The sequence below is a fragment of the Perissodus microlepis genome, chromosome 1 (genome assembly GCF_051167445.1).
Source record: "Perissodus microlepis isolate ML-2025 ecotype Zambia chromosome 1, ASM5116744v1, whole genome shotgun sequence".
NCBI lineage: Eukaryota > Metazoa > Chordata > Actinopteri > Cichliformes > Cichlidae > Perissodus > Perissodus microlepis.
Window position 1 is genome coordinate 25,078,964 of NC_140461.1, and position 13,073 is coordinate 25,092,036.

General features: G+C 39.2%; 1 protein-coding gene across 2 annotated transcripts in view; it reads right to left on the minus strand.

The window, feature by feature from the left end:
• Positions 1–13,073, minus strand: part of LOC146393898 (protein diaphanous homolog 3-like) — a 158,154-nt gene that overhangs the window by 85,812 nt on the left and 59,269 nt on the right. Inside the window, exons 19-24 of one of the 2 annotated variants that reach the window (XM_084936850.1) lie at positions 12,497–12,529; positions 11,359–11,454; positions 9,058–9,152; positions 8,188–8,289; positions 4,525–4,764; positions 816–945 (exon numbers count right to left, since the gene is read on the minus strand). In XM_084936850.1, coding sequence (XP_084792976.1) covers positions 816–945; positions 4,525–4,764; positions 8,188–8,289; positions 9,058–9,152; positions 11,359–11,454; positions 12,497–12,529 — 696 coding nt within the window. The remainder of the gene's footprint in view (positions 1–815; positions 946–4,524; positions 4,765–8,187; positions 8,290–9,057; positions 9,153–11,358; positions 11,455–12,496; positions 12,530–13,073) is intronic. The other variant, XM_084936855.1, reaches the window with a different exon arrangement.

The window sequence follows — 13,073 nt, forward strand, 5'->3', positions numbered from 1 at the left end:
TTTGGGAAAAAAAAAGTCACTAAAGGGGTATGAAAAATGATCTAGAGGGGAAAGTCTAAGTTAATCATGGCAAGAACCAATGCATGATAACAACTGCTGCGAGTGAGCGAGGGACATCGGGCAGGTAAGGTGAGATGGTAAATTCCACATTAGCAAGACTACAGGTGAAAACATAAGCCCATATCACATTATCTAATGAGGTTGAGCGCTCCTATCATTTACTATCATCCAGATCATCACTATTATATCAAGTGCTTAATTGCCACAATCACATATCAGGCATTTTCTAAATAGAGTCTTCAGTCTTCACGTTTAAGCATGCTTAGATGCATGGACAGATTATGCTATCATTACCCTTTTCTTCTTTAACTTTAACTGCAGAAAAGAAAATATCAAAAAAGTTAATAGTTTGTATGCCCAATGTTTCCTCATAGTAACTCTTATCTTAGATGACCAATTTAGACCAGTTGCCAAATCCCTGCTGTTAAACATCACTAGAAATATCTCAGCTAGGAAGTAGATGAAACTCAAGCCATGCAACCATGGGAGAGCTAAAAACCTTGGGTTGACAGCAGGGGACCAAAATAACAGCAGCACTGTGATATCACCTCAGAGAAAGTGGAAGGTAGAGAGTGTTAAAATTATCAAGTAGCAGCTGACTCTTACATGCTGGTAAACAGGTGAAAAATGGCTTCTGTACTGTATAAAAAAAAAAAGTGCTTTTAGAGACTTAGAAAATATATCACAAGTGTCCAATAACAGTTTTATTATGTACAGTTGAGAAGTTTTTGCATCTAGGTGTTTAAGAATATTACCTCTGCTCGCTCGATCCACATGCTCTAGGTCGTCAAGAAACTTGACCACGTCTGGAAATTCGTCCTCACATACTTGTGCCAGGAAGTGAAGTAATGTTGTCTTCTGATCTGCTGACTTGGTGTCCTTTAGCTGTGAAACATGGACACATAAAATATGTGCATTTATGTGGCTTATTTAATAATAAGTAAATAATACAATAAATTTAATAATACAATAAATTGAAAAATAAAACGTATACACAGGGCAAAAAAACGCTCTAACAGGGGAAAAGTGACTCTGCATGTTGCTCAGAGTTTGTGTTATTGAAAATGTCACAGGTTAGGTCTAACCCTGTTAAGCACACACACTGTTCACTTGCTAAATAAATGTGTTTGCATGCTTGAATCTGTTGAATCTGTCTTACGTTAAGTCAGAAATTATGTCATGTTTCTCTAACACACCATATATACCTGCCATTTTAAAGGTTCCATAATTTAAAGGTTAGGATATTCATCATTTTTTAAGAGTATAAAGCAGGTCTAAAACACTCTGTTTATGGAGAAGTGCGCACAACCCATATTCAACATTTAAATCACCCTCAGTAATGTAAACAGCATGATTTATCCAGCACAAGCACAGTTAGAAATATATCTAAGTATATCCATCTATAACAACATAAAATTGAAAAAATACATTAAAAAAATAAATAAACAAGTGGTAAGACAACTGCATGCAATCATCTCTTCCTCTTGGATCTAATTCTGGTTCAAAAATGCGGTCAACTCCGGGGTTTTGTTAGCAGCCCTTAGAAGGCTACATCTATACGAGGTAGGATCAAAAAGTTTTTCCAAGTCTGCACATAAATACAAAAGCCTTAGCCAATTTAAATTTAAATTCTCTCTCTTTCAAGGTCATTTGATTCTGAAAAGCAGCGCTGCCAGTGCTCGTGTTACATTTGAATTGCTCCTGGAAATCTTGTGCATGTCTAGACTGAAGATCATCACAGGTGACAAGAGTTGCGCACCTCACCGCAGTGCATTTAAAACACAATCATCACTCACTGCGCACCCCACTTTTTCCTGATGTCGGCTTACAGATGAAACACGTTCGTCTTAATAGTTAATACGTGTTAGGAAGTATGCTGTGCCGCTATGCTGTGTGCTTTCACATTTTATTTAGACCAGGCAACGTATGCATGTTTAGGATTCAGAGTTGAGCGCACTGCTGCTTTGTAACACATTTTGCAGTTTTGACACAACAGAAGAGCACGCACTGCGAATACACAAATGCAGGTTGTTAGAAAGAGGCTTTCAGGGAGCGATCAAATCTTTGCAAGAGTGCCGAAAGGCGGTGCGCCCCTTCACGAGGGCCCGACCCTTAAAAGGTACATCAGACAAATTTAAACCAGATGCAGTTTTTGCTTTTGATGGGCAAAGTCAAATAACTTTTTTGTTGAAACATATAATAACAGAAATCTGGTATGGTACGTAAACAACATCCTTTTGGCCTTAGTTTCACAGTATTCGTCGCTATGGCAGGAATCATGATACACATGCAGAGAAAAATGGGCAGCATTTTGAGCTGCAAAATGAAAACCACACTTTGTGGATATCCTAGTTAAAAGGGGTGAAAGATGTGACTTTTATTAAATGCAAGATATTAGGTGTTTAATAAATTGCTCTTTTCTTAGTCAGTTGGGTAAGTGAGTGCATCACTAGTTGATGAAAACCTGCACGCCAGCCTACCTGTCATGTGTACAGAGCTTCACTTGCTATTCAGTAAGAAGGGTGAAAGCAGCATCAAAGGCACGTCTCCATGTTGTTTAATGTGATGTAGGTGAGCAGCTAATTTGCAATAGAGCTACAAACTACTGTTAGAAGTGCACTTTTTCCTAGATCATTTTTTGCGGTTAATGCTAACAACAACAAAAAACAAGGTTCAGCGCAGGGCTCGACGTACTCATGCTTGAAATCAGAAGTACTAATGTAGGTAAATATGCTGTCTGGTAATTGGAAAAAGAAGTCATTGTCCTTCATCTACTGTACTTACTCAAAGCAGTTCTGAGCTCTAGCTTAACAAATGCTGAGTGTTAACAGTGCCACACATGATTTTATGTCTCGTGATTACGTAGCAGATGTGTTCCTGCTCCCTGCACTTGGTGCCCATTTATTGCCAAAAGTAACAAATTTTTTATATTTCCCTGATAAATTTCCATCATTGATTTTTTTCTCATTTCTTTCTTCTTCTTCCTTTTTTATTAAACAGGCTAATTCCAAGATGTCTATCAGCATCCCTGCCAAACATGCCTCCTGCAGAGTGTGTTGCAGTGTATCTCTCTAGGTGATCTATTGGTAGACAGCAGTGTACTCAGACCCGCTGGGTTTAATCATGTTTGTATTATCTCCTCTAATCAAACATTCTCATGTCTCTTTTCATTTCTGTTCCCCAGTCCCCCCTTTTTTTTAATAAAAGCTTCAAGTGCTCACTCACAAAAGGTCCCTCTTTGAATTTAGATGGATGGTAATCGTAGATGACAATGTAAACATTTTCCCTTTTACAGTTGGGATGGATGCAATTTTCCTGTGCTGTGAAGTGTGCCATGGAATTAAGTTGTCAAACTCTGGGTATGGCGCGAAGGAGATGTCTTCCTCTATATATCCTGCCCGTGACATCAACGTAAACCTTCCTTCAGACAACATACGCAGACAAAAAAAACTACTGTTTTAAATCCTTAACAGTCTCCTATTAACTGATATTACTGTCGTCCTAATGCATCTAATCCATCATGTTCGTACAAGTGTTTGCCTTTGTACTTGTATTTATATGAACATCAGCATCCAAGTCTAGGAGGGTAAAGAGGTGGCAGTGACAAATGACAGCAATGCTCGTTACTGTGGAAACCGCAGTGGGTGTGCCAACAGCTGTAATGTAACCACTGGAGGAGACTTGCACCCCATTCTTTCCGTCACTATTACAAACTTTATGTTCTGTTTTCATGCCGCATAAAATCCTGAGTTACAGGTGTTGGATACGTCTCTGTCCAAGAAGCACTAGTACTGCCACGGCGAGGTTGTGTGAACTTTCAAAAGGGATAGTGGTTTGAGTTTCAGTTATCTTTTCTGGGCAGAAGAATGAGACTAAAGTACTCGGTGGGCCTAAATGCTTTGATAGAGGCCAGATGATAACGAAAACTCTGATAGTGTTCAATCAAATGAAATGGTTTAAAATAAAATGTCTCATTACAGCAGCTGCTTTGGATCAGTTTACTGATAAGGCTCAGACAAGGTGACCAAAGAGAGAGACACCGCTACACGTAGTGTCTGGTACAGACACAGATATACATGAATCCCATAATGTATACCGATTCTTTCTTTAGTCTAATCACTGTTAACGCTCTTGGCTTGTACATTTGGCAGAAAAAAGCAATCCATATAGGAAATGACCATTTTAACTCAAGGTTTTTGAGGACATAAAATGAGAGCGCAATAATGAAAATAAGGAGAATCTATCAGGCTAGCTTCAACTAAAGGCCTAAAAAATCGTTTAGTTCAGGTCAGTAAAAAAAATTATATTTCTGTTACAGAACTCTGACTGCAAACACAGCTGTGTATCTCTTGAGAAAGTTTATTGAACTAGCATCACTCCTGTTGAACATTTGACACTGAAGGGATGACTGACTACAAACTGTGTGTGAACAGTTGAAATTAGGGTCAGCATTTCAACCCTTACCTTGCAAAGGGAGCTCAGGTCAAAGCCATATGATTGGGCGTTTCGAGAGCCCGCATTCATGTAATTCCCCAGTAGTAGCACCAGCTCCAATAAGCGGCCAAAGGAGCGGCTCTTCCTGACCTCATCACATGCGGCATTTACGGCCAGAATATCTGGTCGCAGATTGTTTACGTGCTCCTCAAACTGAAGCCGGAAGAGGATGTGGCTGAGGCGAGGACGCAGCCGCTTCACACTGCTCATCTGGGGAGGCAACAAAGTCAAGGTGGAAACAAGAAAACAAGAAGGCATAGATGGAAAAGGGATAGTAGGGGGAAAAGGGATTCGGAGAAAAGAGAATGAGGAAGGAGATGAGAAAAGGATGGGAAATGATGTCAAGGAGAGCAAACCACATCAAAGAACACAGTCAAACTTAAAATAACTACAATAACACATTTGACACACTCTCACATTCAGACGATCTAATTTAAAAGACATTTATGCAACCAGCATGTTGGAAAGTGTTGCTAGGCAGTAGTAATAGATGCTGGCAGTGATTTGATTTGGGACCCAGGTCTGGTAAGTTAATTGTGGAGTTAGTGTCCATATAGGGCAGGCAGTGGAGGGGTGGAATATACAATAGGCTGCCTTGGATTACCACTCTCACACAATTAGAGAAAATTGGAAAATATTGCATTGGGCCCAGGACCTGGCCGCCACAGTGATTGTGTATGTGTGTGCGGCGGGAGGGAGGGGTGCAGGTTCCAATTGTCTGTTTCACACAACAGCTGGCTGTGCGGTTTGATGTCCTCCATCAAGGGTTTAATTATAGCTACTGTAATGTTATCAAATGACTATTTCAGTCAGTGTGTGCTTGTCTGTGTGCACTTTGTGGCCGTGTATTTGTCGCACATAAAAGGAGAGGGCGGGCAACAAAAAAAAGAGGAATAGAATTATATAACAGAATTAAGAAAAAACAAGGTCCACACGAACAAAACATAATGCTGAAACAAACCCCAGAGATGGGATGAATTATGTGATAAAGATATTTAAACGAGAAAAAATAATCAGAAAAAGAAGAAATGGAGCAAAACACACCGGATCATCTGCAAATTGAATGTGTGCAGCTGCTCCCACTGGCCTACACAGGGCACTGGGAGGTTATACTGACAAGTTGAGGAGATGGTTTCCAACACACACACACACACACACACACACACACACACACACACACACACACACACACACACACACACACACACACACACACACACACACACACACACACACACACAAAAGAGTGGACTTATGGAAAATCTAGCTCATTTACTGCCAAACACTATTTCCATGAGGTGATAGGATAGTGAGAAGGAAAAAACAGCTCTGTTGATATCCTTATCTGACACTGAATTTAAAGATTCTCTCTCTCTCTCTCTATAGTAAATATTTTGAAAACTTGCATGTAATAAATATTCCCATCAACTGTCAACAACAATTAAAATCAAAGATGAAAAAAGCACTAGTCCCGAGGATTTTAACTACAGTTCAGCCAGCAGCATGCACGTACTAATAATCAGTGTTGGTCAAGTTACTTGAAAAAAGTAATCAGTAACTAATTACTGATTACTTACCCAAAAAAGTAATCCCGTTACTTTACTGATTACTTATTTTCAAAAGTAATTAATTACTTAGTTACTTAGTTACTTTTTAAAAACACGATTTACAACCTGAATAGGTGATAAAGCGATAGATCTTTCAGCCCAATTCTACTTTTTCTGCATAATCCATCACAAAATGTAATCAAATGGAAAAGTCCCTTTTTAAAACTTGTTTTATTAGTTTTAATCTTTTAACTTTATGCATCAAGCAAAAATTTAATTATATGCAACATTCTCTGACTTGAATAAATTAGTTTAACATTTAAACCTATTTTCTGCACATTCCAGCACATAAAATATTTTTTTGTGTGTGTTTACACTCACTCTTTCAAATAGATGCAAGTAAAACACAGCAGAAAATAAATAAAGTCACAGACTAGCGGTCCTGTTGCTCTATTTTCACCTGTAAAACAGGAGCAGGGTAGGCGGAGGTTTACCCTGGTGCAGGTGTGCCGCAGCGGTCAGTGGAAGAACCCGCGAGTTTCTCTGTGAATTTCCCATTACGTCATAGCGCACTCGGTGCTTGCTTGGAAGCTTAGGGCTTTTTTTCGCTGTAAAAAGAAGTTTTCTTCCCACGCACAACGGACGCTAATGTTTTTGTCACTTTTTATGGAATCAAACTCAAAATAAGGTCAGTACTTCCACGCTTTAAACGCTGCACGCTCATACTCTCTCCCGCACTCGATATATTATCCATTGTTGATCTGCACACAGCTGTTGTCACGAACGTCGCACTCGCTTACGTCACTGTCATGAGACATTCTTGCAAAAAAAAAAAATCACGGTTTTAGTAACGCAGTAACGCAGCGTTCCTACGGGAAAGTAACGGTAATCTAATTACCGTTTTTGCAATAGTAATCCCTTACTTTACTCGTTACTTGAAAAAAGTAATCGGATTACAGTAACGCGTTACAAGTAACGCTGCCCATCTCTGCTAATAATACTAATAAACAGTGATTCTTCAGATTTCAGGAGTGATGCGGAATAATCATTAACTGCGAGTGATTTACAAAAAATTACAGGCATGCATATGGCTTCTGTTAAAGACATTAAAATATGCTTTCATTGACTGATATAGATGAGTTATGTGGAAATTTATATTCTGAGATTAAGCGCTTTAGTTCCTCAACTTACTGTCACAAAGAACAGTGAACTTATTCACGTAGCAGCAGGAACACTCAGCAACTATGGTGGTGACCTTGTGTTAAGCTTTTACAACAAGCAAGACATAGACCTGAAAACAAAATACTACTGCGCACAAGGCTGAGTTAAAGATCAATTGAAAGTGGTGTTGACTGAAAATAAAAAAGTGAATGTTTACACAATGGTAAATATAAAAAAGGTACATTAAAAAGTCTCTTTGAACCTGAGCTTTTGTGGGCCCACACAAGTAGCACAACCTCATTATATAAGCAGGCTCTCCTTTTTTCTCGTCTCCTCATTGAACAAGATACAAAAGATGAGTTATGTTTTTGTCCGTAACGTGGTCGCTAGGTAGAAAAATAAAAATACATAAGTGACACCTCTCATGCATAATTCTGACTAAACCTCCTTTGAAAAGTCTTTAAGAAAATGATGCTGACATAATGAGGCAGAAGTGCTGCTCTTTAATGTGCATAAATTAGTGCACCAGTCCACAGGTGTCCCGTCTTTCCTCTTAAGGCTTTAAAAGATAGAATTTTAAAGAGCTCAGGATTATGATAATTACATGAAAGTGTTCTCTGTGTGTGTTTTCGTTGGAATAAGACGCCGAGAAAGAATACAAGACAAGTTTACGTGACTAAAACATTCAAATATTACGTTTTATTACACCAAATATGCATTTTTTGGCTCTGATAAACTATTTAATTCTTAATACACTTGTGTTTAATAGCATTGTCAACGATAATAGGCACACTGTCTGAGGTCTTCCGGCAATAAATAAGGAAATATAAAGGAAAGGTCGTTTTTGTGCTGTATATCTGCAGTTGGTGGGAAGTTGACAGATGTTTGTGTGTGTTGTACATTTGTGTGTATTGTGTGTACTCACCACAACCCCAAACTGCTCAGGCTCTGACAAATTAGAGTACTCATTTTTGTATGCGGCCAGCGCATTAAGCTGCTCCTGCTCCGGTAGGTGCTTTACAAGGTTCTACAAAGAAAAGGAAGAAAGGGAGTGAGAAGCGGGAAGGATATACAGAAATTTACAGACAGCTAACCTGCTGCTGTTCTGTTTGGTGTTGTCTCTGTTTGTGTGTTTCAGCCATGTGGTGAGCTTTGTTACTATGATAAAACATCTTATTACCAAGCAGAGACTATGTAGCTTTATACTGCAGATACAACTGAAATGAACCACACTGGTCCATTGAATTGCTGTTAAGATAGAAAAATAGAGATTGACACATACATGGAAGGACAGACAGATGGATTGGATGAACAGAGTAAGTCAGTGCTAAGTGTGAGGTATACAGATGGCATAAACACATCGAAGTTATAGCCAAAAAGCTGGTAAAGCACTTATAAACACAAACAAAACAAAGCAAAAAAAAAAAATTCAGCTAAACATCAGCAAAGTGCTTATTTATTTTTTTACTGACTTACTGCCTGTGCTCACCAACTGTTTCCACACCTGCTGTACTGCAGGCTTTACAGATGCCCAACGCTTTAGCCTTGGGCTACATGCTGTTTTAAGATAGACAACTAATCAAGACAATAGACAAAGAGTTGAACCTGACCAGCTGAGTAGGAGAAGGGCAAAACTAAAAATATACTTCCAGCCTCAAGGTGAAAAGTTGAGCATTGACTAGTTTCAATATTTTTTTCTCTTTTATCTCACAGCTAGCTAGGTCCAGAGTTGGGTGGAACGAGAAAGTCATCCACTAAAGTAACGGAGGCTCTATGGCTTCATTAAACAGCATACCTGGATCATAGGTTCAGAGAGTTGCTCTTCATCGACTTCCACTATCATGCGTCGAATTTCCTGATAAGGGATGCGGAAGGAGCCCAGGAAGATGGCTACAGGGGCGGAAAAAAAGAGAGAGAGATGTCGCAAATGGAGAAAAGATTGACAGCTGAGCTGTAATGTTGAGATATGAGACAGTTGGTCATAAAAGAACTAAAAAAAACAACCAAATACACACAAAAAAGAATAATGTGAAATAAAACAGTACACACAAATCTTATGAAACACGTTAGTCTGACCCACTCAGCCAGCGATGTCTTTAATTTTTCTTTTTTCTTTCTGACTTTAAAAAACTGATTTTAATTTTAAATGTATTGGCTTAACAACCATGATATTTTCAAGCAAGAGTTAGGACTAGCAAAGGTATTGTGCATGCCTCGTCAGGGCTAGTTATTAGTCTCACAAGCAGAAACAAATAAAAAAATAAAAAATAATTTTAAATTATTGAGCATGTTTTAGGTTGAACACTTTGGAGTGTTCTGCACGTAAGTGTGTATGTGAAGTATGTTACAACATTACATTATACATATACAGGAGACCGTGAACTTTTGAAAACGAGAATGTACCTTTTGTTTTGCACACTTTTTTGCTCTACTTGGTTAGATCATTTTTAAAGTTGTGGGGACAGAAATAATAATTTTTAATTTCAGGTTGAGCACCAACTTTGGCGTAACAATCAAGTTACAAAGACAAATGTTATGAACCAAGATATCCTGTCATATCACCATAGAATCCCAAAAACCTGAGACCATCCATGAATTCATATCCCTCAGTGTGCTGTTTCTCAGACACCCTGTGCCTAGAGAGAGACCTCCCTACATGGTGTTGAAAACCACCTGGCAAGACTGATGAAATGAAGATGGACAAAAAAAGAAACCCCAAAAAGCATACACACAGACTCACCAGGAAATCTTTTTATAGTGGTGTGTTTGCTTAGTACTTTGCAACTCTTGGAAAGACAAGTTGCCCAGGCATGTTCTATCCCTGGCATAAGTATCACATAAAGGGATAGCAGCCTCACCAAAGATCTCCTGTGTGGACAACCAACAGGATGGCCACGGCTACGCTACAAAGACGTGCGTTCACTTGACTTTAAAGCTGCAGAAACACCTGCAGCTTGAAATCCAGAAGGCCCTGCAGGGCTTTAAAAGACAACAGTTTGAGAAAATGGCCTAAAAAAGTCAGCTCAAAAGACTAGTCATCTCTTATTCCTGTGAACAGGACCAGAAGGACTTCAACTCCCGCATGGGACTTTAGAGTCACAAGAGGCGCCTCTCGAGCACCACAGACGACAACCACGAGCACGTATCCAAATGTCCCACAGGACTTCAGGAGGCCAGCTACTACACAGTACATAACTGAGAAGAATTAAAAAGAAGCAGCATGTGCAAGGATTAAACTGAAGTTTAAACACACGTCCAATAAATGATGAATCTTTTTTTTTTTTTTTTTTTTTTAAACCTGCATATATTAGGTTGAGGTTTTACTGACAAACTAGCCCTTCTCTTCTTAAAGCATACGTAAAATGTGACACGACTGTGATATAAGCTCCCGGCTGTAACTGGTAATGAGAAAATTTTAGTACAATTCATTAGGCAGAATAAATTTGCACTGTATCTCAGTATCTTAACAGTGATGGCATCAATCAAGTAACAGAAATAAAACCCCTTCTCAGTCCTTCTCAAACCTCAATCAAAGCTTTTAGACTCTTTACCTCCTATGGTGGACCACATAAACCACCAACTCCCCCTTTCTCCCCCCCCCCCCCCCTTGCTCTCTAATTTCTGCTGCATGATTTATCACTGTTACTGGGCTGATTAGACTCATTTTCTTTTAATACGTGAAACAAAGGTCACAGCTCCATGTGATATAAGCCAATGAGGTGCTAAGATCTGAGAGTGCTTAAGAGATCAGCTGGATCCTCATTAATGCTGGGTGTTTTTTAAACCGTCAGTTTCAGACCAAGCATGCGTGTGTGAATGCATGAGAGAGATGAGGGAGGGAAGGAAGGAAGGAAGGAAGGAAGAAAGAGAGAGAAGTTCTTTTTTTCCTTCTTTCCTTAATGGATCCTTAACGTTGTTAATTAGGTCTGTGTGAAGAGATGAGTCATATGTGGCAAAGGCCAGGTTCACATGAGCTGTCTGTATGTATTAATTGCCATAGCAACATGCTAAGGTGTAAAGCATACCAAATTTCTCTATAAATGTATATAAATCTGCCTTTTTTTTAGGGGTAGATAGAAAGGAAACAAATACTTACACAGATTCTGTGCAATCTTTGGATCGAGCACCTTCAGCTCTTTAATTCTCTTCTTTATGGATTTCTTATCCTCTGTATCCTCCTCTTCTTTTTTAGCTGATAAAGACAAAAATATTAAACTGCAGCCACCACACATAGGCAGAATTTAGACAAATGAAGCATGAATGAAACACACACACTTGGAAACAGCACAATTATAACATTTAGATAACAGTACAACATAAAGAAGGGAACAACAACAAAAAAATTAACTAGGTGGTGGAGAAAGTTCAGATGTATTATATTTATTTATTTACTGAGTTGAAATATTCCATTAAGTGTAAATATGTCAAATTTTTAACATGTCAGCTATTTCTAACAGGCTCACAAAATATTTCCGCAAGTCTTTGTTGTATATATTTACATATTTTTGCAAGCAAAGAATGACTCAATGATATGATGCCATGTGAGTAGAGAAGCATGGAGAAAGGGATTATGGGGAAGTTCTCTCATCACACCACTGAGAGAGTAAGGTACGCACAAAGTTGCACATTCGGCAGAGATGTTATAGGTGAAGGTAAATCTGCTTTAGGGTCACGTGGAGGCAGGTAGGTGGGATTGTGACAGAGCTGTTGGTAGATAGGAAAGCCAATGAGACGACACAGAGATGTATGCTTCCACATGTGTGTGCGCACACACACACACACACATCTCTCTCACACTCACATTCACACACACTCTTGAGCCACGATCACAAAGAGGAGTTCATGGTTGGTTTTAATTATTTAAGAGACCAGATTAAGAGAACAAAATGTGCATCCCAGGAGTTTTCGGGGTAATTGTCTGGTGCTGTAATTATCGTGTATGTGGTGAGAGGGTAGGAGAGGGGAGGAAACTAGAGGAGAGGAAAGCAGAGGAGAGGAGGGGAACAGATCAGAGGAGCACACGGGTTAATCCACAGGAAAAGGTATTTCTGCTGTTCCACATGGACTCAGTCTTCTTTCAGGGATTCTGTATCTAATTAAAAAGTGAAGAGGTATGCTGTGAGCTCTCGCATGAGGAGACTGGTATGATGTCCACAAACATGAACACCTACAGTATGGCGCACCACACACAAATACACAAACACGGCCACACACTGAGCAATCCTTGGACTTACGTGGTTCCTCTGCCAGTACACTCTCCTCACAGTCTTCGATGTGAGAGAGGGCAAAACGCAAAAGAGACAAGGGAAGGGAGGGGTGGGGTGGGGCAGTGAAAAATGTGTACCATGGATAGAGGAGAGAGATGAAAATACATTTTTATAAGAATGCTTCCTGTCCACTGCAGCGTGAAACACAAAGAGAAAGGAAACCACAAATACGCTCTAAAATCTGACTTGGAAGAGTGGGTTTAATAGACAAATATTCACTAGATCAAATGAAAAATGATGTATGCTTTACTTTCACAGCTTCCCAACTTCTTTTCCCCAAATCAGGTAGTCTTTAACCACAACTAACATCACATTTGTGTTTCTAGCCTCATCAATAATGGTGGTATAACACCTTTTGGATAGTTGAATGGACAAACGAGCAATGTGAATGTGTGTGTTTGTGCAGCTTTTGTGTGACATTTAGAAACTCTGCATTGTAGTATGTATGTCCTTTTTGTTATTGATATTGCAGCTCTAAACATGGCTGAAATGTTTCCAAAGAAGACAAGCAAATTTGTATGAAGATGGGAATAAATTTCCACTT